We start from the raw sequence: 26,538 nt of genomic DNA on the forward strand, positions 1-26,538 counted from the left end.
TGTAAGGAGCGCCAAACGTTTCCCAGAGGCTCCTCTTCCCAGGAAATGGCAGCATCTTTGAAGGGAGCCTCAGGCGCGGTTTGGGACCCTCCCCGGGGTTGGGCGGGGGGGACGACATCACCTGCCAAGGGCGTGGAACATCCATGCGAGAGGCATCCCAGTCCTACCTGCCACCAGGGAAGCCCTCCCTCTAGGAACCCCCATCCCCGGAAATCCCTGAAGGCCTCCTTGGGGAATCACGAGTTGGTGGGGAATGGGGGCTCCTTGAGACCCAGTTCACAGACCTGCTGCAGGACCTCTGGGCTGAGCCATGGCAGAACCTTGATACTGTACTTGGGAAAGTCGTGGACCACACGCTGCCGCTGCCCGTGGCTGATCATGCTGAGGTTGCTGCGTAAGCCAGACAGGTAGACCTTCCCATCCGCTGAGATCAGAACATGGCTGGCTTTGACGCTCCTGTGGGGCGGGGAGGGGGGTCACAGGGCAGCAGGAGCCCCTCACACCACAAACCTTTGTCTTCACACACTAGACCCAGTCAGCTCTCTCCCCTGGCAGGGGTGTGTGTGTACTATACGCAGATACATACATATATATATATACAAGAACATGCATTTTTATGAAAATTTTCAAACATACACAAAAAGAAAAAAATAGCATGACCCCATTTACATATCACCAGACTTTAAAACTTATTTATGTTTTGTTAAAGTTCTCTTTCATGCTTACAGACCACTGCTTCCTCTACCGTCTACTGCCTTTAATCTGTACTTTCTGTTTGTAGGTATTCTCCAAAGTGTATTGTTTTCTCTCATGCGTTTTCTATTGACCTAATGGTACTGTGTTATGCAGCCCATTCTTCAGTGTAATGTTTCCAAGATCCATCTGTGTTGCCAACTGTATACACCTAACTGTTGCTTCTAAATGCCACCTGCACTCCGGAGTGGGGTCTGACACTTACTAATCCATTCTTCCAGGAAGGACACTCGGGCTGCCTCTCATCACCACAAATATGAACAATCATGTCCACATACATGTCCCCTGATGGGCCTGTGGGAAGGTTTCTTTGGGGTATGCACCCAGAGGCCACACTGACGGTCCTGGTTCTGAGTGACCCTGAGTGGCTGTGTTGGGCCACCTTCCACTATCCGGACGGGAGACCCACCTCTTCACCGCACTGGTCCTCACCCAGCCTCTGAATTACAGCCAGTCCCCCGGGTATAAGGTGACATCCTCCTGTTTTAATTTGATTTTCTGATTCTTACTAGATTTGAGTGTCTGTTCAGATGACCATTAGTCTTTCGGGTCTTCTTTTATAAACTCCATATCCCTTGCTCATCTTTCTATTGCTTTGCTATCCTTTTCTTATTGATTCACAAAATTTCCTTGTTACTAATCTCCTGTGTGTTTCAGACAAAACTAACATCTTCCACGCTGTAACTCCTTTCTTAACTTTGTTCCTGGTGTCCTGTATTGGAGAGAAAGTTTTAATCTTGATATTATCAATTCCATCCATTTTTTGCCTTATGTTTTGTGCATGTAAAACATTTAGAAGTTATGGTATGCCTCAGGTCACGAAAATATTTCCTTGCATTTCCTTCTATCTAAGTCTATAGTTTCCATGTAGGCCTTTAATCTATCTGAAGTGCTCCTTTGTATGTGGAGTTAGGTAGGAGTCCTAGTTTTATTATCTTCCCTACCACAAGCCGCTTTTCTGGACACCATCTTCAGAGCAATCTGTCTTCTCCCGAGCCTCCCGGCATAGGGCTGACTCCAGGGCACACCCCAGTATGGGTGCTCCAAGGAAGGAGAGGGTGGGGCGCAGAGGCCCACGCCAGGTGTTCCCCTCATACCCAGGACCAAGCTGCTCGGTAAAGAGAAAGTCAGTAGCTTTAGCACTGACAGGGGAAATGCTCTGCCCTCCCAGCAGAGGCAAGGTCAGGATTCGACCCTTGATTTAAACTCTGGCTTCACTAACTTCAGTCAACCTTTACTTGAGGGCTCACGGGCCCAGATACCACTCTTATAAAGGGTTAATAGGCCCAAGAAAGCACCTGTGCACGTATCCCATGTGGTGGATGTAGTCCAGGGCCTTGAGCACCCCCTGCAGTATGTAAGCAATCGCCAGCTCATTCATGCCATCCATGAAGTGTGTGCAGATGAGGTCCTTTGCAGAGCCTGAGGAAGAGGATCGTGGGGACGGAGCAAAGGGTGACAGTGCGTGAGCAAGCCGACAGCAGAGTTCTTAGAGCCCATCTCTGCCAGGACCCCTTCCCCACTCACCGTAGGCCATGAATGACGTGACAACCCACAGCTCATTGTCCGCAATAAAGGTGGCTCGATATGGCAGGATATTGGGATGGCTGAAGAGCTTAGAGACATGGAGCTCCCCCTGTAAGCAATGGTGAGCTGCAGTCAGAACCAAGGAGCCCCGAGCAGGACGCTCAACACGAAGGTGGCAGCATGAATAATACGGGGACCTAGGCCTCCCTGCGTGTCCTGCTCAGAATCCTGGGAGCAGCCCGAGCAGGTGCCACCAGTATGAGAGGAACCAGGCTCTGCCATCCCAGCAGGGAAGCCAGCCCTGCTTCGCCAGCTTCTGCCTAACTTGGGCTCTGCCAGCCAATCCTAAAGCACCTTGAGAAACCATTCCCTGCCAACAGGGAAACTGCTAACAACACGGCAGAGGGTCACAGTGCACCACCTCGGAGGCCATGAAAACAAACCGCCTACTGCAGACTTAGGAAGTTATAAGCTTAGCTCAACTTCAAGGGCCCAGGCACAGAACTCCTCTTTAAGATAAGAAAACAAGGACTTCCCTGGTAGCGCAGTGGTTAAGAATCTGCCTGCCAATGCAGGGGACACTGATTCGATCCCGTGCACCACAACTACTGAGCCTGCGCTCTAGAGCCCGCGAACCACAACTACTGAAGCCCGTGCGCCTAGAGCCCGTGCTCCGCAACAAGACAAGAAACCACAATGAGAAGCCCGCGCACTGTAACGAAGAGTAGCCCCACTCGCTGCAACTAGAGAAAGCCAGCACACAGCAACAAAGACCCAATAAAATTTTTAAATTAAAAAAAAAAGATAGAACAAAAAAGTGTTTTCCTATTATAAAGGAAAATGTTGTTAGCAACAGAAACACGGAAAGAAAGCATTAAAGAACGAACAACAACTACTAAACATTAGAATAGATTTCTCCAGCGACCTCAGGTCGAGAGCTCCCTTCCTCAGAAGCAGCTATGAAAAGTGCAAGACCGATGGAATTTTAAAATAAATTTGGACAGAAGTTGTGAAAAAAATTTTGGACAAAAGAACTGCAGGAACTCCAGGGCCCTGGCCTCTGGGAAATGAGCCAAGGTCAAATAGGCAGCACCTTCTACCTGTCCACGGCTGTACAGGATAAAGAAAAGAATCACAAAGCTCAAATACGCTCTAGAACAAACTCAGATATGTTTTTTCCCAAATAACTGAGCTGGGACTGACATTCTGTTCCATCCTCAGACCCCAAAACTACTCTGAACACATGAACTGGTACTGGAGCGCCGTCAGATAAGCGTGAGTTCAGAAAAACATTGTAATTGAAGACGGGGGGAGGGGCTGCAGCCAACTGTACTGAAGATACACTGAGCCAGGCCCTAAATCTAGGGAGTTGCCAGGGCAAGCCTTCACCCCCAGGCACTTACTAGACTTACAGTGTCTCCCAGTTTAACAAGAGGGCAGCTACTTGCTTCTCCAGAAGAAAGGAACCTCAGGCAAACAGGACACTAAGAGTCGGAAGACGGTCGCCCGTGGCCAGGCGAGCTGCCCCGCACCTGGAAAGAGACTGTCTGGGTGTGAAGCCTGCCTCTGCCACTTACTAGTGTGTGCGACCAGGGGCAAGTTACTTAGCCTCTCTGAATAATAAGTACATGAATAAATGAGTCACAGGAGGAGCTGGTGAAGAAGAGGGGAATATAAATTGGGCTGAGCAGTGTTATAGAACCCTTAATGCCAAATGCCCAAGATTCTTCACCAAGAGCTTCCGTAACTTCTTGGCTTGGTCTACCCTCGTTTCCTGCCAGCTATTTCAGAAGACAGATGTAAAGACGCCTCGTGGTTACTACTGGAACTGAGAGCCCACCCTCCAAGTGTCACATTCACGTTTGATTACCTGCAAGAACGTCACCATCTCATTGGAACAAGCTTCTAGGTTAATCCTTCGTACTGCCACATACTCTCCCGCTGGTTTGTACCTTGCTAGGTTCACTGTCATCAGGTCCTCAAATCCTTTGCCTAAAAGAAAAGAGAAATGCCATAAACAGGGACAAGAGCAACACAAGTTTTCATCTTCCTTAAAGAGACTTGATTTTAAAAGAAAATTCAAGTTAAAACTTTCATTTCTGTTATTTCTTGATTTTTCTTCCATCAGTTCCTTCTCAGCCAACTATTCTAACTGACTATGGCCCAGGACACCAGAAGTGTACCGTCCAAAAGAAAAAATTGAAAAGAGCTTCTCTCCTGGAAACATGATCTCTTCCCCTACACTTGGAAGAAGAAAACCATAGAAGAACCACAAAAGCCAGTTTTGTCTCCACGAATCCTGCTAACTGGCTGACAGCTTCTGGCACACATTCATCTGAGGATGCTGAGAAGGCTGCCCTGATCCCCTGGAGCATGACAGTCCTGGACATTACCTATAACGGTGAGTAGCTCATAGCACCCTCCCTCTGGCAGAAAGCTACTCATGATCTCCTGTTTAGAAAAGGATGCTATCGACTCTGCACTCGCCTCATTGGTCTAAAGAAAAAGAAAAACAGGTTAGTAAGAGAACCTTGGGGACGGGATGAGAGTGGGGAGATGGTAATTCAGACCCACAAGGAGACTGGCATGTAAACAAACATACAAATTCTGACCCTGGAGCAAAGAAACAGTTCCAGCACTATTTGATGAGAAATATAAAGTAAAACATCAGCTGTTCAATGCAGTAATTGGCACTAAAATCAGAGTAAGTGTGAGCGCGACCTACAAGTGGGGATGGGGACAAGGGCCACTTCTACTGAACAGTTGATTTGCTTGTCCTTCCCAACAGCTGGCTCATCTGCTAAAAACTATGGAATTCTTACTTGGGAAAGGATGTCTGGAGAAAGGCACATTAAGAAAAGAGAAGGGGAATGGAGAGGTGGGGTTTCTCTTTAATTTCCTGCTGCATTAGGGTCTTTTTTTTTTTTTTTTTTTTGGCTGTGTTGGGTATTTGTTGCTGTGTGCGGGCTTTCTCTAGTTGTGTCGGGCAGGGGCTACTCTTTCTTGCGGTGCGCGGGCTTCTCATTGTGGCAGCTTCTCTTGTTGCAGAGTATGGGCTCTAGGCTCGTGGGCTTCAGTAGTTGTGGCATGCAGGCTCAGTAGTTGTGGCACACGGGCTTAGTTGCTCCACAGCATGTGGGATCTTCCTGGACCAGGGCTTGAACCCGTGTCCCCTGCATTGGCAGGCGGATTCTTAACTACTGCGCCACCAGGGAAGTCCCTAGGGTCCTATTTTTAAGGTCCTGACTAAAAAATCCCAAAGATTAAACACTGAATCTTGCTATAGGCAAAATGTGGCCATAAGAGGCCCCCTTGTTAGCAAACCAAGAGGCCAGACCAATCATTCCCTGACATTTCCAAGTGAAGCCAGAAAACAGCTAACACACTGGGCTGCAGGCAGGGAACAGAGCTGTCAGGTCTCAGCCATCATCCCAGGCAGCAGAAGTGACCTGCTCCCTCGTCCCTGTGCACTCAGGCTGCAAAGGAAGCTGGATCCCAGCCACTTAGGATGTGGGTGTCACATGTGAGGTCCTGATGGAAAAGTGCCCAGCAAAATACATGGCAGGCCAACGGCTCTTCCTTGAGTTTAATAGGTTCAGTTTCCTTCTTCCAAACCTAAATTTATTTGTATGATTTAGGGACTGTGAGTATTTTTCTTTCTTTTGGATCCTCTTTCTTGAGATGTATGTCTAACTGAAACAAAGAGCCTTAGGCCAGCTCACATTTCATATGCTGCGTTCATAAACCTGCCCTCTGATCAGGAAAAGGTCTTTGAATACACGGAGTCTCTTGGCTCAGCAGGAGACAGAAAAGTGCTGGAGTCGAGAATATTCTGATGTGCTGGTATCACCTTGGGGTGTGGGGGGCGGGTGCCTGATGTTTGAAACACATCTGGTTTCAAAACAATTGATGCTGCCAATGACGAAAGAAACCAAATGGGGTTTTACCTCCAGCACCACTTAACATTAAGAGGAACCCAGTCAAGTAGAATTGAGCCCTATTAGCAAATCACAGTTCTAATTTAATCTTTATATTTCTAAGATTCACCTACATTGTTGTATTTAGCCATATTGTATAATACTCATCTTGTGAACATACCTCAATTTATCCTTCCAATGCTGATGGGCTTTTGCGGTTACTTTTCATCCTGCTATTATGAACTGTGTTACTAAAAACACACTTGAATGTGTTTCTTGACACATATATGCAGGAGTTACGCTAAAGCTTACACCTAGGAGTGGAACTGGAGGTCACAGAGTATATGAACATTCGACTTTAGAAGAAAATGCCAAACGGTTTTCCAAATGGTTGTATCAATTTACATTCCCACCAGCAATACGTGTATGTTCTTGTTGATCCATCTTTTCCCCAACACTTGGTATATTCAGACTTCATTTTTGCCAGTCTCATTGTGGGTTTGATTTACATTTCCGAGTGCTAATGAAGTTGAGCATCTTTTCATGTATTTATTGGCTACGTGGGTTTTCTCCAGAGTGAAAATGCCTCTTTCTGTCTCTTGTCCACTTTTCTACCTAGTTGTTTTAATGCAGGATTTCCCCAAAGGAGGCCCCATGGAACACGGATCTGCCAGTTAACGCATGAAAAATGTTTACACGTCCAATTAAGTTACAAAATGCAGCACTCTCTTTCTCAAGGACAATCACAAGGGGTACTCCCACATTAAGGGCTTTGAGAAGTTCTGTAATTTGACAAAGTTTAACTTTGTTTAGCCTAATATTTCCCAAAGATACCTGTCCAGAGAAGTCTTTTGTGCCTAACATCTGTTAAATTTGGGGGAAGATGATTTGGGAAAGGCTATTTTAAGTAAAACATATGGTATAATGTGAAGACTCTAGGCTGAGGGGTCAGGGATAGAACTTGAACTTGAACTCTGTGACCCTGGGCAGGTACCTCTAAGCCCTGGGATCTTCATCATCTCATCAGTGGAACAATTCCCACTTCACAGGGTTGCTGTGACTATGAAATGAGATAAAATATGTAAAGAGCTTGGCGCTACTCGGTGTATCACAGGTATTCAATAAATATGAATTCTGTTCTTCCCCCCACTCTTTTGCTGTCTACTTTTTGGTCACTCTCCTGTTCAGCAAAGAAGATGGAACAGAGAACATGGAGAAAACAGAGACTCGTAAATAGGGCTTGATTGATAGTTAAAGTTGCTTTGATTTTGTTTTTTACAGGTGTCTGTGCTTCCAAATGCTCTGAAAACAGATTCTAGGATGACTTAATAGCCACTGTAGCTTCTTCAAACTACCTTGTCTTCAAAACAAGATACTGGTGCCAGGCCGGTGCCTCACACAGGTGAGAGGGATACAGACAATCAAGGAACAAAATGGAGTACAGATGTTGTAACAGGGAAGCGCCAAATCTGACTCCACGTTGGATCTTTTACTTTAACCTTTGCTTCCATCGCTTTTGTTCACTAAAGGATACTGTCTATACACAATGGCCTGCCTCAGGGAACCTGCCCCTCTGCCTGAACGTTAAACCAAAGTGCCTTTGTTCAGGGAAGCATCCTGACCCTGTCCACCTGTGGATGGCTGCAAGAAAGAAGAAACGAACACTTCCGCTCCCCGAGGCCGGCCATTCCAGGGCATATTTGCAAAACTTACGGCCTTTTTACTTTACTTCCTCATCTCCTCCCGGCTCTGTTCTATAAAAGAAACTGGCATCCAGACTCCGATACGATGGTTTTTTTGGAGACGCTAGTCTGCCATCTTCTCGGTCTGCAGGCTTTCTGAATCAAGTCATATCCCTTGCCTCAACACCTCGTCTCCCGAGTTATTGACCTGCTGTGCGGCGAGCAGAGCGAGCTTGGACTCGGTAACAATTTGAGCAAAAAGCCTAAACCAAGAGCTCCGAAATGGCGACTCCCCAGCTGTTGAGAGTTTCGCTGCAGGCTAAGCTAACTTTGGAGAGTCCTGTCTTAACCTTATACCTCTAGCCCGCTGCACATACCCTTGCTCTGCTTTGCTGTTTTCTCAAGTATCGACCTGCCCTCAATAAAATCAGTGTCCCCAGTTAACACAAAACTCAGGGGCTTGCTTTCAGACCCAACACCCCCTACCCTGGTCTGTGAGGATCCACACGATCTGGCCGCTGCCTACTTCCACGACGTCACCCCACACAGGGCGGCCCTGACTCACTGCACCTGACCCCCATGAACCAGCAGTCTTAGCAAACTCGCACCAGCTGTCCCTTTGTTTGGAACGCTCCTGCCCCACCATTTTCTCATCGCTGCTTCTCCTCGTCCTTGAGATCTCAACTTAAATGTCACCTATTCATTGAAGACTCTGTCCTGCCAAGTAAAGTAGCTCCCAGTCACTTTATTATGTCATCTTACTTGATTTTCTTCATAGTGGTCACTGCAGTTTATTTTGTCTATTGCCTGTCTTCTCTGCTATAATGCAAGCTCTGTCGGGGCAGGGCCTGTCTGTCTTTTTCACTGATGTATTCCCCAATGCCTACAACGGTGCTGGCATCTACTTAAAAAGTCATCATCTAAGCAACGTTTGAACTCAGGAGGTTTTCTGCCCATGACCTTGTTATTCCCATGGGCTGAAGAGGAGAGCAAACGTACCAGTCGGTTCCACTGGAGACAGTTCAACATGCTGACTTATACTGCAAATGCCAGCCCTCCTACAACACATTCCCTAGCTCCCCTGTTACCAGAACTTCACAGATCAGAATCTGACACCTTCATGTGAGAAAGTACTGCATTTTTTAGCAGGTAACAATATGGCCCCAATGAGAACAAACCTAGAACGACTTTGTATTTGAAGGTCTCTCCTCTGATCTCTAGGCAAACTCCTTGTTTCTCTAATTTGAAAAAGAATTGGACTATGAGGGACAGCTGAGACCTGAAATTTTAAAAAATTCTTTTATATGCACTTTAAATAACTCCCTTTGGAGAAACTACATATAGGATACTTTTTTCTTAAAATTACCTATCTCCCTTTTCCTTGCCAGGAGCGCACGTAAGACATACTACCTACCAGGCTACACACTAAAGCCACACTTTTGTTGAGCCTAGGTGAGAAATGATTCATTAAACTACTGATATGATTCGTTTGTAACTTGACAATATTTCTACTGTCTTTGTTGACTATGGAAAACTACTTCAAAGTGTTAGGTTTAGAAAATGAAATTCTTTAGGTAATTGGGAATATGAGTTCATTGGGCAATCCAGAATCGCATGAAATGAACTAGTCTGGTGGTTGCTGTGACCCCTCTACCCTGCCCCCAACTCCCTGGAAATGACCCTAAAATGGATGCTTTCTACTTTGTGGATGTTCTATAGTCTGAACTCAGACAGAAGGCGACCTTTATTTAGGAAAACAAACAAAGGCAATATTTTGAAAGGAAGAGATTTGGTCTGGTTTTACCACAAGAAAGGCAGGTTAGTCCATTATACTGCTTCAGATTTAGAAAAGGTCAAAATTCAGATGAAAAGGAGATATCTAGCCCATTCTCGTTAAACATAGCATGGCACAGTTTTATTAGTATAATGTATAATCTCAAATTGCCTAGAGAAAGAAACTAATTCTATCAAATTAGTTTCCCCCACCATGAAAAGCACTTTGTTCATTTTGAAGCATTTGAAAAATACATAAGCTACTGCTATCCAGAAATGACCATAAAATGATAACTTTGTTTAAAGAGCTTGTTTAAAGACAAAATACAATAAAGCACACAAACACAATATTTATGAAATGTCCAACAAATAAGTACATTCAACCTCCCAAAGGTTTCACACAGGATAACTTTTGACACCTGTGAAAATATAAGAACTATATATAATTGGCACTGTACTCTGGAAAAATACCCAACTGATCCTATAGGGCACATTGTTGGTCTCCTGACTGGAAAATATTGGGATCTGATAGTGAAGTGCTCTTGGCTAGTAAAGCGCAGGCAAGCTTTACTCAGAAAGAAATTCCTAGTCAGCAGCCTTACCCTTCGCTCACCTTGGAGCTGCCTGCAAAAGGCACAAAGGTCTGTTATCTGAAAAGAGGAAGAAGTCTATGGAGAAAAGGGCTCTTATCCTCTCTGTATGAGACACTGATTCACAGTATCAAAAGCAGCTTGGGGACTTCCCTGGTGGGGCGTAGTGGTTAAGAATCCGCCTGCCAATGCAGGGGACACAGGTTCGAGCCCTGGTCTGGGAAGATCCCACATGCTGTGGAGCAACGAAGCCCATGCGCCACAACTACTGAGCATGCGCTCTAGAGCCTGCAAGCCACAACAACTGAGCCCACATGCCACAACTACTGAAGCCCACGCGCCCTAGAGCCCATGCTCCACAACAAGAGAAGCCACCGCTTGCCCCAACTAGAGAAAGCCTGTGTGCAGCAACGAAGACCCAAGGCAGCCAAAAATAAATAAATAAATAAACAAATAAATAAATTTAAAAAAATAAGCAGCTTGGTACGCTGCTGTTATTTCCACTGGTAAAATAAACTAGAAGAGTAAGAAGCAGGGCAAGAGTCTTGAAATTTCTGCCAAAAAAAAATACATTTTCTGTTTTGTACTTTAAAACATGGGGTTTTGTTTTTAAACTAGATTTGACGTCCTGCCTTATAATCTAGACAGAGATCTACATTACCTCTGTGGACTGAAATCTATTATTAATAGACTAAGGATGGGAAATTTAGTACTACTAGCCACTGAAAGATAACCACATGTCAGAGTGTTGAAACTGTCCCTTTTAGTTTTTGGAGGGGGTGGCAGGTGACTGGTAGGGCTACAAGGGGGAGGAGAGAGAAAAAGTGCCTGAGAGTTTTTCAGTTTTCAAAGTACACATCAGAATCTCTCTAGGGTGAAACCTAAGTCCCCACAAGTAGAAGAATTATACCACGTATAAAACTCAATGACAGATGAGCAGAAACATAAAATGATAAGCCAACCAAAAAAACATACAACATTCCACAAGTCACCTCCATGCAACAAGCCACAGTACTAGAGCCTGGAAAATCACTTACTTTTCTCCGAGTGTCACCCGGAGGCTGCTCTGGAGTGGAGAGATTGAGTGTTGGCATTTTGGGTTTTGGAAGAAGACACACCCACATTCAGAACAGCAATTACTGCACTTAGGACTACATTTACTAATGGAAACCACTTAAGAATCATTACAGCAAAAAGTGCCTGCAGTGCTACATATAAACACACACACACACACACACACACACACACACACACACACACACACACCCCCCAGAGATCCACAGTAAAAATGCTGCAGATAGATGGAGTTTTAAACATGAATCTATGGCTCTTCAAAACTTGGCAAGGCTCTTATTCTACGGGTATTCTTTACTGAGTACAACTCAACTGCTATAGTTCTGGTCATACAATTACTTTCCATCAGCACACAATGTTACTTTCAATAGGCTAGTTTCAGTCTTATACTGTGAACAAAAAATTCGTTATAAAATTATATACATGGTTGGCTATTTCCCAGGGAGTGCAGGGACTCGAAAACGGTTTTGCCAAAAAAAAAGAAAAAAAAGTTTTAATACAGTAACATGCGTTTGTGGGACCATTTACCCAATTTGATTCTCCAGTCAGATACATTCTATTCTAAATGAAAATAAAGCAAAAGGGCTTTGTGGCCCCCTGCTACTCCTGATGAATATGAATAAAGCAAAGGACAACTTAAATGACTTTCTGCTCCAAAAGAAGACAAATTCTGTATCTGTGCCTTCTATTTTCTCTATTCTGAAAAGTGATCAAAGTAAAGATTTTAACTGTAAAGTACTGGAATGATTACACGTCTCCAAATATCTTAAATTATATTGCTAGATATTGGGTGCACAGTACATTAGCCTCAATTTATCAAAATAAGATTTTTGTGTGTGTGCCATGGACATCAGTTTTCTGGTATACAAATGGCAGGAGCGGGTGCTTAAGAGGGGCTTCTTACAAGTCAAAGATAAGAAGCCAGGTGAATAGGTAAAAGGAAATCAAACCAAGGCTTCTTAGAGCAGAAGGCAAATTCCAAGCTGAATCACCTTGGTAACATACACTTCATTAAGCTGCAAACAATATACAGAACAATCTCTTCATCCTCCTCAGATCAGAGACTAGGGAATTATCAAAAGACATCCAGAGATCCTACACTCAAGACACTGAAACCAAAATCCATTCATCTAATTCACGTAACTGGAATATTTTTAGCTAATTAATGTAAACTGGACTTCCAACTCAATTTCCATCAATGCCAATGTTTACTTTTAAACCACTGTATTGCCATGAATGATGGGGAAAAAAATGAGGACAGCACCAGAACATAGTGTTTTTGTTCCATTAGCCTTTCCTTTACTGTGCAGATTATTTTTATTCTTTATAACCAAAACAAAAATAACTCATCCTTTTTCTAAACTCTTAGTTGTCTTCTATAAAACCCTTTGACAAAGTTTATGAACAATTCAACTCCAGAAGTTCTTTGGGAAGATAAATTAATAGGTGCCACCTAGTAACTAACAAGTTTGAGTTTTCAATTACTCAAGCCTCTCGAGGTAGTTTGGATCAGTTAACCAACATACTCTATCTGATAACCTATTTCTTTAGCTATAGGAGCTGAAGAGAGTATCATGGTGTACAGATAAAAAGAAAGGGGCTTTACAACTATTATTTTTATAGAAAAAGAATTTTCCTTGCCTTAGGTCAAGATCACAGTTCCCAAAACAGCTCAGTTGGAAAATAGCCAAAGGGGAGTGCCTGGATTTGTTAAACCTCAAAGTTGCAAACCTACTTTACTTCTGAATCAACATTTAGATTTTACAATAGGAAGTCAGTGTTTTTGTCCTGACAGATTTTTTTTCCTCTAGTCTCTAAGTCTCATGAAAAGATGAGTCAACTAGATTGATCAGAAAAACCATAACTTTTATATCACTGCTACCTTTGTCCTGACTATAATTTTATTTTTTAAATCTTCAAGGCTAGAGACTTTTAAACACCTACTTTTTTTCCTTTAAGAATATGTATTTCATAGAAAAATACTTAGAAGAAACACGTGTGCTTTTAAGTAAATACTGGCTTTCTAACAATCAAGACAGGCCAAGGACAACTGCCAGATTAGTCCTCAAATTTTGGGGAAAGCATGGATTCAAAAAGAAGCCAAGTAAATATAACAGCTGTAGCCAAACAAATATAACAACTTGCCCTTAAATTGCTAATTTCTATAAATTGATTTAATCAACAAAAAAGGCAGCGATATTTATCCTGAAGTGATGGCTAAATGCCATACTGTACTTACCTCCAAATAGTTCCAAATCTCTTAAGCCCTCAACAATGAACTTTTCGGAGACCCACCGCTAAAGAGGAAAACCCCAAAGAGAATTAGTATTTCTTCCAAGCCACAAAAAATTAGCTATCAGCCATTAGATAGACAAAAAGACAACTACAAAAAGCGAATCATGCAGTACAGTTAAGCTACATTTCTATGGAAAAGTTTTGAAAATCTTGGATTTAAATCAACTGAAAACAATAGATTAATTCCTTTCTCTATTCTTCTTTGCCTAGTTTGATGAACAATTCTTAAATCTGACAGATGAGAAATAAGTAGTACTGGCCCTAATAATGAAGAATGCTTTTGTCCTTCCTATATATAAAACTGCCTTTTGGTTCCATCTTATTCATTCCATGGCTGTCTACTACAGATGCTTTGGATCATTAATGCCAATTTGAAAAATACTAGAATTCACACACAGAAAATAGGGATGAAACAGTTTTTCACAAGCCTCTATTAGTTTGTAAAAGGAAATAGCAGACTGCATATTCTTTCATCCACTAGGATTTCTAAAGACATCACCAACGTTTACATTTTCTACCAAGTTTACAAGGACCAAACTAGCATGACTAATCTATGGTTCCCATTACTTGACTATTTCAAACTAGTATTGGATTTCCATCATACTGATCAGCGGTCTGGTTTCACCTGAATCAGGTTAGGTTGAACTAGAAAAGAAGCTCATACATAAAAGCAATGGGATCAAGGTTATATTTCACTCAAGGTCTGGTATTAAAGCTTGGCTTAGGGGTATTCTTTCCACTGGGTAGAGTTCAGGCTAAAGAGGGATTGTTTTGTTTCTCTTAATTAATAGCGAGGTTTATTTAACTCTTTCCAATATAAATTATTCTTATCTCATAAACATAAGAAAAAGGAAGATTAAGGAACATTCAGAAATAAGTTGCATAATATGGACTATGAATTTATAACATCATTCTCTATATCAATTTTTTCCAAATTAAAAAAAGAACACTGTAAATTTTTAAAACTTGATATAAAAAATTTATATTCACTGGAACACAAAATATAATTTACACCTTAATATTTAAAGAAAGTGGTATATTAAGGGAGTTCCCTGGTGGCCTAGTGGTTAGGATTCCAGGCTTTCACTGCTGTGGCTCGGGTTCAGTCCCTGGTTGGGGAACTAAGATCCCACAAGCCGTGCGGCCAAAAGAGAAAAAAAAAGAAAAAAAAAGAGAAAGTGGTATATTCACAATGTCTCACAGTACACATACAGTGTTACAGAATTTTTAAATAATTACTACAGCAGTTAGAAATTAAGTACTTGATAATAAACAAGACAGTCTTCTAGGAAATCATTTAGGAAGCTTGTAAAGAAGCTAAACCCAGTATTTGTTCTTGAGGTCATTTTAGCTAGTGAAGTTCTCAGGTGTAATAAAATTTTTCAAAAAGCCTTCAATTAAAACCTATGATGGGAGTTCCCTGGTGGTCCAGTGGTTAGGACTCCGTGCCTTCACTCCCAAGGGCCCGGGTTCAAAAAAGTGTTCCAAAGACTACAATCTGATGCTGATTTTTTTTAAATTAATTTATTTTCAGCTGCATTAGGTCCTTGTTGCTGCGCGTGGGCTTTCTCTAGTTGCAGTGAACGGGGGCTACTCTTTGTTGTGGTGTGTGGGCTTCTCATTGAGGTGGCTTCTCCTGTTGCGGAGCACAGGCTCTAGGCACACGGGCCTCAGTAGTTGTGGCACACAGGCTCAGTAGTTGTGGCTCGCAGGCTCTAGAGCACAGGCTCAGTAGTTGTGGCATGCAGGCTCAGTAGTTGTGGCTCACGGGCTCCAGAGCACAGGCTCAGTAGTTGTGGCACACAGGCTTAGTTGCTCTGCGGCATGTGGGATCTTCCTGGACCAGGGCTCGAACCTGTGTCCCCTGCACTGGCAGGCGTACTCCCCACCACTGAGCCACCAGGGAAGTCCAATGCTGATTTTTAAAACACACAAACTCACTGAAAACATGTAGGAAACAGGCAGATCATTAGTGGGTACACATCTACACTGAAAAGGGCAAGCAACTCATTTAATGTTGAATGACTGATAATCATAAAATAAGCCACCTTGTTTCTTCTCTATCAGACAAGCTGGTGGGTATATTCTATGTCACTGGTCAGCCTCTGCCTGCAAATTCGTTCCTTTTTTTAAAAAAATTATTAATTATTTATTTTTGGCTGCGTTCACTGCTGCACGCAGGCTTTCTCTAGTTGTGGCGAGCGGGGGCTACTCTTCGTTGCAGTGCACGGGCTTCTCATTGTGGTGGCTTCTCATGTTGCAAAGCACGGGCTCTAGGTGTGCGGGCTTCAGTAGTTGTGGCACACAGACTCTGTAGTTGTGCACAGGCTTAGTTGTTCTGCGGCACATGGGATCTTCCCGGACCAGGGCTCAAACCCGTGTCCCCTGCATTCGCAGGTGGATTCTTAACCAATGTGCCACCAGGGAAGACCCTGCAAGTTCTTTTCTTAGGAGTGGAGGCTGCAATACCTGCTTTACTTTCTACATCCCTCACTTCTGTATGATTCTGAACATTACATTAAAAAAAACCCAAAAAACCTCCTACAATATCTGCCAAACACACTGCTTTTCAGAAAATAAAAAATAGTAAAGCCAGAAGAAAAGAAGCACTCACCCTAATTCGCTCTGGTTTACTTACAAGAAAAGACATGAGTTCCTAACGTGTAGACCTACTTCAATTTCAAAAATTTAAACCTAAAAGGAAAATAGACACAGGTTGTTAGTCAAATCTGCTTTTATAAAAATATTTGTTGATTAACAAAAACTTACTATGGGTCTACCATTCGAAGCACTGTACTAGACCTACAAATTCCTAGATTCTAAAGATTTGTTTAGAGAAACTTTAAGTGACAATAAACCTGGATGTACTTTGGCCAAATACATTCTGAAATACTGCAATATCTGCAAGAGAAGTTTTTTATAGGGTTTTTTTGTTTAAATTAATTTTTAAATTTCTCGTGACCCAACCCTCCACTGACCCCTCTGCAGAAGCAATTACCTTCAATTCTTTTGTCTGTTTATCCTCCTTTTTATCATCATTCTTAAATGCTGTTTACATGTCATGACATCCATTTTAGACATTTATCTACCAACTTCCTACCACGGTAGGTGAAGACTAAGCTCTCCTACACCAACTTCCTGCACCCTACATTCCTGCCTTCATTCTCCCAACATAGTTCTGACATAAATTTTGGTTAAAACAATAGTCCAAATTTACATTACTAGGACTATGCAAACATGGTTCTTTGCTGAGGCAAACAGAGATGACCACGTCTTCTTTCCCATACACTCATTTTTCCCCCCTAGAGTTAATAATTGCCTCATTTTTTCACTTGCTCGTTTTTCCATGTAGCTATTAACTTTTCCAAATACTTCAACATTTCTGCTATTAGTCTCATCAGTGTGTTTTTCCATACACTCAAACTCATCCATTCCAATTTTCCCCTGGAGACGGCCTTCCAGAGGCCCTCCATCCTGCTGCAATCTGGACTAGCTGCTTAGTCAGTTGCACTTAGTCAGCCGTTATAGTGTGGAGATTTGGGGCTTCCAATTCTGGGGAATGTAATTTCTTTGACAAGAAATAGGAACAGAAGCTCTAATCGTTAAAGGTGTACTTCTAGAATTAGCCCCCGATTTTGTACTTATTTCACTCATACTTCACAACTCTGCTTTCTAGGAGACTTCTTCAAACTTTATTTTCCAACCTTTCTACTAAGTTTTACATTTTTGTTACCCATTTCCAAGAGCTTTTGCCATTTCTCAAATGTATCTTTTTTCATATCATCCTGATCTTATTTTATGTTTGCTATTTATACTTAAGAATTTATATCTAGAATGGCTAAAAGCATAATACATCATGACCAAGTGGGGTTTACTTCAGGAATAACAGATTGGTTTAACATTTAAAAATGAATCAATGCACACAAAACTGTCTTTGTTTGAAATTGTTTGCAAATAAAGAACAACCAATTTTAAGGAAGTTTAAAAAATGAATCGATGTCATTTTACCTTATTAACTGAGTAAGCAAGTAAAAATACAATCATTTCAATAAATGGAGAAAAAGCATCTAACAAAATTCAACACTAACCCACAAGTTAAAAAAAAAACTCTTAGTCAATTAGGAATAGTCAACTAGGAATAGAATAGAAATAGAATTTACCAAGTTAACTTGCTAAAAGATATGTATAAAAAATTTTGGGGGGGTGGGAGTGGGGGTGTGATGAATTGGGCGATTGGGATTGACATGTATACACTGATGTGTATAAAACTGATGACTAATAAGAACCTGCTGTATAAAAAAATAAATTTAATTTAATTTAAAAATTTAGAAAAAATTATAGCTAACATCTATTAACAGTAAAAAGAATGAATGAGTTTCTTCTAAGGACAGAAGAAAAGCAAGAATGTTCTTATCACTGCTATTCATCATTGTACTAGTGGTCTTGGCCAATGCAAAAAGGCAAGAAGAAATAAAAGGCATATAGATTGGAAAAGATGTAAAATTCTTTATGATCTTCTATGTAGACATGATTGTATACATAGAAAACTCTAAGTATTCTATAAAAAAATCATTATACTTAAAATGAATTTAGAAAGAAGGTCAATTATAAAATGCAACTGTATTTCTATATATTAGCAACAACCAAGTAGAAAATGAAATTTTAAAAACACCATCAATAATATCTACAAAACCATAAAATAATTAGGAATATTTTAATAAATTATGGATAAGACCTGTACGTTTAAAATTATAAAACACTGCTAAGAGGGATTAAAGATCTAGATAAGAGTGTGCACCATGTTCATAGATTGGAAGACTCTATATCATTAAGATGTTAATTCTCTCCAAATTGATCTACAGATTCAGTGCAATGCTAATCAAAATTCCAGCAGACTTTTAAAAGAAATTGATAAGCTGAGTCTAAGGTTTACATGGAAATACAAGAGACCTAAAATAGCCAAAACAGTTTTGAAAAAGAAAGTTATGTCTTACATTACCTGATTTCCAGACTTACTTTATTGCTATAGTAATCAAGACAGTGTACTTTGGTCTAAGGATAGACAAATGGATCAGTGGAACAGAACAGAGAATCCAGAAACGGACCCATGCACATATGGTCAATTAATTTTCAAAAGAATGGCCAAAGTAATTTCATGGGGAAAGACAGTCTGGATACAACTTGATATCTATTTAGAAAAAATGAACATTGACCCTTACCTTACATCATACACAAAAATTAACTTGAAATGGATCATAGAACTAAAGAGAAAGTTAAAACTACTAAAGAAAACAGAGGAGAAAATCTTCATGATCTTGGGATAAGTAGAGATTCAAAAAAAGAACATCAAGAGCATGAAATATAAAATAAAAATGTGATAAATTGATCTTTATCAAAATTAAAAATGTCTGTCTTTGAAAGACATGACTAAGAAAATGAAAAGATTGGGAGAAAACATATTGTGTGTGCACGTATATGTGTGTGTGTGTCTACAAAGGACTTTATATACAGAATATATAAAGAACTTCTATACTCAACGATAAGACAACTCAGCTTAAACAATGGGCAACATGTCTGAACAGAAGATATATGAGTGGCCACTAAGCACATGAAATGATGTTCAACATTACTTGTCATCAGGGAAATGTACATAAACCAACAATGAGATACCACTAAACACCCACCAAAATGGCTAAACATAAAGACTGACAATACCAAGTGTTGATATCAACCAACTGGAACTCTTTTTTTTTTTTTTTTTTTTAGTTTCTGCTTTATAACAAACAACTGGAACTCTTATACGTTGCTGGTGGGAATGCAAACACATATGGCCACGCTGGAAAATGGTTCAGCAGCTTCTTATGACCCAATAATTCTGCTCCTAGGTAATCTACTCAAGAGAAATGAAAAACATATTTTCTCATAAACTTGTACATGAATGCTCATAAAAGCATTATTCACAAGAGCCCCAAACTGGAAACAATCCAAACATCTACCAACTGGTAAATGGATTTTAAAAATGTGGTACATACACCAATGTAATACTTCTCAGCAATAAAAAGGAACTACTGATATAGGCAACAATTTCATGTTAAGTGAAAGAAGTCAGACACAGATCTACATACTGTTTCCATTTACATGAAATTCTAGAAAAAGTAAAAATACAACAGAAAGCAGATCTTTTTTTTCAATAAAGTTATTTATTTTATTATTTTTGGCTGTGTTGGGTCCTCGTTGCTGCGCACAGGCTTTCTCTAGCTGTGGCGAGTGGGGCTACTCTTCATTGCGGTGCACAGGCTTCTCATTGCGGTGGCTTCTCTTGTTGCAGAGCATGGGCTCTAGGCACACAGCCTTCAGTAGTTGTGGCACACAGGCTCAGTAGTTGTGGCTCGCGGGTTCTAGAGCACAGGCTCAGTAGTCGTGGCACACGGGCTTAGTTGCTCCGTGGCATGTGGGATCTTCCTGGACCAGGGATTGACCCCATGTCCCCTGCACTGGCAGTTGGATTCTTAAACTCTGAGCCACCAGGGGAGTCCCAGAAAGCAGATCTTGCTTGCCTGGGACCAACAGTGAGATGAGGGACCAACTTCAAAGAGACACATGAGAACTTTTCAGGGTGATGGAAAAGTTCTGTATCTTTATTGCATGGTGGTTATGTGAGTGTATCTGTCAAAACTCAACAAACTGTACACTTAATACAGGCGTATTTGAGACTTCCTTAGTGGTCCAGTGGTTAAGACTCTGTGCTCCCAATGCAGGGGGCCTGTCGATCCCTGGTCAGGGAACTAAGATCCCACACACCGCAACTAAGCCCGCACACTGCAACTACTGAGCCCGCACGCTCTAGAGCCTGTGCACCGCAACTAGAGAAGCCTGCACGCCACAACGAAGATCCAGCGCAGCCAAAATAACCAAAAAAACAAAAAAAAGTGTATTTTGTTACAGGTGAATTACATCTGAATAAAGTTGATTTTAAAAGTAAAATGACTAAAATAAATACTCAGAAATGCTTTTGAAGAATCTAGAAAAAACCCTGCCACATTTCCCTTCTTTCTTTAAGAGGGGGTAGGGTTGTGAGGGGTTGTGGCAGTGGTACAGCAATGGGGGTGGGGACTTAGTGTGGTACACAGAATCTAAAAGTCCTTAGAACTGCTTCAGAGAAATCGAAGCAATGGTTTTCAATCCAGGGGAGTGAGGAGGCCTTTCAAAATCATCTACAGATTTTTACCAAATTGCATTTATTCTCACCCCAACCCTGATCTTATAGAAGCCTCACCCCACCATGCAGAGAATCATTTATCCTGCCATGAAATAGTAAAAATATAGATTGAATTTGGAAAAAAAAGATTATTAGAATGCACATGGTCTAATAACATTAAACACAAAGCATCAAGCCAAAGAAATTTAAGAGAAAACAACATCCATATCCATCTGTAGTCTACAATAGAAAGAAAAGAGAATATTAATGTAGATAAAGAGATGATTTTTATCCTCAGAAGGAATTATCTACGCTCTGGAAAAAATACTGGAAATAGAAAATAAAGTCAATTCCAAAACACTGTATAAACAAATACAACTGCCCAATTGGAGAGACCCAAGAACTGGTTCTAGGCTACCACTTCAACAGCTTCGCTAAGGATCTGAACCACTGGTTCCCAAACCAGGATGTGTATCAAATTCATTCGTGTTGTTAGAAAAACCTATGGATGCCCATCCAAACTCCCGCCTCCAGAAATTTTAATTCAGCAGGTCTGGGGAAGGCAAAAGTAGAAATGGGAAACACTTTATGAAGTTCAGCAAAGGGAAAGATTAGCTAGGTGGACCTGGATAGTTTCATTGAAGAGGCGGGGCTTGAATGTCAAACAGGACTTAAAGAAAATGGGAATTCCAAGCATAAAATAGTATTAGCTGCTGATTATTTAGTGCTTACATATCCACAGGTGTATCTCCTGGTTTCTAGAAGAGCGCCAAGCACAGAGTAGGCACGCAGTAATACTGAAAGACTGATCAAATGGGCCGAGCAGTATGTTAGCACTTTGCATATTCTCTCCAATTAACGTGAGGACGGTTACAGAAGCAGAACTCCACACATATGAGAACGATTAACAGGCCTTAAGTGCATGCTAGATCACGGATTTTATTCAGCAGGCAGTAGGAAGCCACTGTAGGTTTTGAACAGAAAGGTGACAAACACAAAACAGTGGTCTACGGTGGTGTCTCTCAAACTTTATTGTGCATGTAAATCACCTGAGGATCTTGTGAAAATGCGGATTTTGATTCAGAAGGTCTGAAGTGGGGCCTGGTAGTTCTAACAAGCTCCCATATGATGGTAATGTTGCTGATCTATGGACCATCATATTGACATTTGAGAAGCCTTGTTCTAAGGAACACTCTAAGGAATATTAATCTGCAAAGGGATGGGAGAGGGGGAGGTGAAAATAACTCAGAAAAGGAATGCCAGTTAGAATACAATTATACTGGACCACATCTGTGGTGATAAGAGCCTGTGGCGGAGGGAATATTAAGAAATAGATGGATAGGGAGAAGGAAAAATAAAGAAATTTAGTTAGTAAGTTCACCGTAAGTCATCGAGCCTATCCTCCACCCTTTGGAAGAACCGCTTTTAAAAACTCCTGGGGCTTCCCTGGTGGCGCAGTGGTTGGGACTCCGCCTGCCAATGTAGGGGACGTGGGTTCGTGCCCCAGTCCGGGAGGATCCCACATGCCGCGGAGCGGCTGGGCCCGTGAGCCATGGCCGCTGAGCCTGCGCGTCCGGAGCCTGTGCTCCGCAATGGGAGAGGCCACAGCAGTGAGAGGCCCACGTACCGCAAAAAAAAACCCCAAAACAAAACAAAACAAAACCCCCCTGAATAAAGGTTATCTAGTCTCTGCTTGAAAACTTCTCATGCCAGAGACTCACTACCTAATCAGGGAGCCCATTCTAACTGTGAACAACTCTGACGACTCCGACTTTTTGTGTGTGTGTCCAAGTAACTGGGAAAAGAGTAGCTTGTCAAAGACAAAATGGGAAAGCTCAGAGATGGAAGTTTTGGTGGAAGGATGAGTTTGAGTTTTTAGGTCATACTGAGGTTGAGAAAGTTATATATCCCAGGTAGAAACAGCATTCAGTTAGAGAAGTACTGAAAAGACTGACGCTTAAAAGAGGGCTTAGAGATGGCTATGTGGACTTGGAAGTTAGCAGCTAAAGCTATATGAGCGACAAAAATTCACTAAAGAAGAAAACGGTAAGAGAAAAGCAGAAAGCTGGGAAGTAAGCCTTGGGATAGGTCCATATTTAGGACATGGAGCTTGAAAGGCAGGTAGGAAATGGAACCCAAAGGAAAAACTTTAACGATCCTGCTTCCCCTTGTGGACCACTAACACTCTCCCAATCTGTTAACTTTTACCTGTCCTTCACTGCTCATCTCAGGTGTCCTGTGCTACAGGAAGTCCTCCCTGACCGCCCCTCCCCACCCATGTTAGATGTCTGGCCTCTGTATTCAACCCTTATACCTACCACTCTCTTAATTGCCTATTTATCAGTTTCCTCCACTAGAATAGAGACTCTGTGAAGGCAGGGAACGCATTTCGTTCACTGTTGCATTCCCAGGGGCTACTGTGACTAACACTTAATATTGGCACTCCTGTATCTGTTAAATTAATAATGGTAAAAATAATAAAAGCAGCAGACACTTATGTGAACTTAGTATGTGCTAGGATCTGTGCTAAATGCTTCACGGAGATCAGCTCACAGTTAAGTATTATAGATCCTCATTTTACAGGTCAGGAAATTAAGACTCAGAGAGGTTAAATGCCCAAAGTTACACAGGCATGGGACTTCCCTGGTGGTCCAGTGGTTAAGATTCCACACCTCCACTGCAGGTTCGATCCCTGGCTGGAGAACTAAGATCCCACAAGCTGTGTGGTATGGCCAAAAAATAAAAAACACACAAACAAAAAAACAAAGTTACACAGGCAAGTGGTGGAGGACTGATCAGTTCTGTTCCAAAGCCTGTGCTCTAGAAACCATGAGTGATAATAGAGAAACTTAGGGAGAAGTGTCAAGACTGTGTGTGCAAAGATATAATGACTGAAAAAGCATCACCTGATTTGACAATGAGGTTGACCAGATGCCAAGTGGTATAGAAAGGAGATTCATTTACTTTGATTTTTCCTTTTTTCCGTTTTTGTCACTGGTTTTCTAAACTTCCTCCATGTCTGCGATTACAACTATAAACACTGCATTTGAGCCACAATACCTCTAAGAAACCTAGTTAAAGGCGGGGGGGGGGGGGGCAACAGATTTAACCCGTTCAGCACTAACATATGGCTGAATAGGCTCCTGGCCTGAGGAGATTTGAAAATCAGGAAAAATTTGGTTTCTTCAACTCTCAGGGACAAGAAACAGTCTTGGGGGTCTCTAAAGAAAAGTATCCATCAATCAATGAAAAACTGTTTTAATGCCACAAATACATACTGGAATACGGTTCTACCCCAACAGATATTACAATAAGAAAAGAATCAGTTCGAACGGCTTTTGCTCTTTTGGGAGAAGTCAAGTTAGAATATCCTAGGATATCTTAGCAGAAGGCTGGGCAGAGAAGTTAGTTCCCCATTTCCTGAAAACTTGAACAGTTTTATTTAACCACACCCCTTCTCTCTCGCTCACTTCCCTACCCCCGCCCCTCATCTCCACCCCAGTCTACTGTGGGCACTTAAGCATTTTGGAAAACAAGACAATCAGAAGCTCTGTTTAGGCTGATTCAGGGAGTACCTGATCTCTGTCCTTAGGAGGGCTTGACCCACTGGCTATCCAGCCTGGGATGAGATGGGGATGAGGTGGGGGGATGCGGGGAGAGGGCAGCCTAGGATATGCCTCCTCTTTGCTAGATCAGGACAAACTGCCACCTGGGCCCCAGGTTTCCCACCTGAAAATGAGGGGGGAAGAGGAGAGGGAGCAGGCGCTCGCTTCTTCCGCCGGGCAACTCTGCTCCGGTGTCTCCGGGCCAGGCCCAAGCCTATTCTGCTCTCGGGCTGCAGCCCCTCATTGCGGGAATCGAGAAGAATTCGGGTGAAAAGGGGCCCGTAGAGGGTGAGGGGGGGCTCAGGATGGCCGCTCTGCCGGAGGCCCTCCCCCGAGGAGATGGAATCGGCGTCAGGGCAAGGAGGGACCGATCCCTGGAGCGCACCAGGCGGCCCCGCCAGCCCGGTACCTGGTCCTGGAGTTAGCAAGCAGTCCCGACCCAATCTCAGCTCCGCCTCCTTGGTTTAAGGCCGCGTTGCCGCCAGGCCACTTGCTGGGAGGGAGGTACGCAACGTGCCATGCGCAGTAGAGGGACCCGGAGAGGGCTGGTAGAGAACCGCCCCGCCGCGCCCCGCCGCGCCCCGCCCCGCCCCGCCCCGCCGCGCCCCGCCGCGCCCCGCCCCTCCGCGCCCCGCCCCTCCGCGCCCCGCCCCTCCGCGCCCGCCGCGCCCGCCCCGCCCCGCTCAGGAGAGGAAGGCCCGTCCCGGCCCGCTAGGCCCGGCAGGTGGGTAAGCTCTTCCTGGTTACCGCGTCTCCTCTGGTGCGGCGGGCCCTCAGCAGCGGCCTCTCAGAGAGCGGTTCTCCAGTGCTGAGTTACCTCATTACGCGATGCGCATACCTGAGGGCATTCGGTCTTCAACGGAGGGGACACGTTTCCCCCCGCGTGTGGAAGCCAAAGACCTAGCTTGTCGTTGGTGTGGCCTTCGGGGTCCGAAAGGGCTCTCCAGAGCCTCCATCCCCGAAGCAGGAAGGCAGTGGGATGATTTCAGTAATGCAGAGTCAAGGGGACTAGAATAAGGCAAACCAACACTGGCTGCTGACTTGGCTACTTTGAGTACTTTAAAGTTCTTTTTCCTTTCGTGTGGTAGGACTTCAGTGGAAAAATCAGTCTCGAAGTTTCCTTGAAGATATCTCAAATGCCCCTCGCTTTGGCCTCTCGGGCACAAGCTGACAAGCTACAAAGGGGAATCCCACCCTTTCTCTGTGCCACCTTAGGTAAAAGGAAGAAAATACCTCAACTATCTTTTTTTCCCCCTCTGGATCTTTTTGGTCCTGGATCCTTCCTTACCCACAACTCTGAGAGACATGTTCTGTTTGCAGAAACCTGTCAGGTTTGCCTTCCTTGCTGGGGAAGCTAGCCTAAGCCAAGGCATGCAGGGCTTGAGAAAGGATGAAGCAGTAAGGGATGGAGCAAGGCTTCCTTCTGCGACACTGCTTTTTTTTTTTTTTAAAGTGACTTACTCCGCCCACGGGGATGGGGTGGGCTAGATCCAAAACTGGATATACGCCATCAAGTAGTGAACACTCGCTCTTCCCAGCTACGACCCTTGACACGGATTTATACTGGTCTCACTTCCAAGATGGGGAAGCAGTTCGCTCCATTCAAACAGGGACCGATGGAAATTTGATGCCGAAACTGAATGTGAACTCTGCCAGTGTATCTCAGGATCTCACTGAATTTTACACACATCACTTTGCTCTTATCTAGTGCTTTAACATTCCAAAACAGTATCCTCGCTATGCTGTCATCAAATAAGATACTAGCTGCAAACTCGGTAAATTGACAAAGCAAGATAGTAGCAGAAATTGAAGTAAAATCCTTGCAATGTTTTTTTTTTAATTACTGAACGTGTTTTTATTAATAACTTTACTTATTTTTATTTATTTATTTTTGGCTGCGTTGGGTCTTCGTTCCTGTGCGCGGCGAAGGGGGGCTATTCTTCATTGCAGTGCCTGGGCTTCTCACTGTGGTGGCTTCTCGTTGCGGAGCACGGGCTCTAGGCAGGTGGGCTTCAGTAGTTGTGGCACGTGGACTCTAGAGCGCAGGCTCAGTAGTTGTGGCACACGGGCTTAGTTGCTCCGCAGCCTATGGGATCCTCCAGGACCACGGAATGGACCTGCGTC

At 42.9% G+C, this 26,538-nt stretch overlaps 1 protein-coding gene across 10 annotated transcripts in view; it reads right to left on the reverse strand.

The window, feature by feature from the left end:
* STRADA (STE20 related adaptor alpha) overlaps positions 1 to 24,937 on the reverse strand; it is a 29,181-nt gene extending 4,244 nt beyond the window's left edge. Inside the window, exons 1-9 of one of the 10 annotated variants that reach the window (XM_060081800.1) lie at positions 24,539 to 24,937; positions 16,226 to 16,305; positions 13,556 to 13,613; positions 11,280 to 11,308; positions 4,674 to 4,776; positions 4,151 to 4,272; positions 2,281 to 2,389; positions 2,052 to 2,175; positions 285 to 456 (exon numbers count right to left, since the gene is read on the reverse strand). In XM_060081800.1, the coding sequence (XP_059937783.1) occupies positions 285 to 456; positions 2,052 to 2,175; positions 2,281 to 2,389; positions 4,151 to 4,272; positions 4,674 to 4,776; positions 11,280 to 11,308; positions 13,556 to 13,613; positions 16,226 to 16,261 (753 nt within the window). In that variant the 5' untranslated portion in view covers positions 16,262 to 16,305; positions 24,539 to 24,937. Of the gene's footprint in view, positions 1 to 284; positions 457 to 2,051; positions 2,176 to 2,280; positions 2,390 to 4,150; positions 4,273 to 4,673; positions 4,777 to 7,191; positions 7,214 to 11,279; positions 11,309 to 13,555; positions 13,614 to 16,225; positions 16,312 to 24,538 lie in introns of those variants that run through there. The other 9 variants (XM_060081796.1, XM_060081793.1, XM_060081791.1 and 6 more) reach the window with 9 other exon arrangements.
* Positions 24,938 to 26,538: the final 1,601 nt, after the last annotated feature.

Source organism: Mesoplodon densirostris, chromosome 18, assembly GCF_025265405.1.
Source record: "Mesoplodon densirostris isolate mMesDen1 chromosome 18, mMesDen1 primary haplotype, whole genome shotgun sequence".
NCBI classification, from domain to species: Eukaryota; Metazoa; Chordata; class Mammalia; order Artiodactyla; family Ziphiidae; genus Mesoplodon; species Mesoplodon densirostris.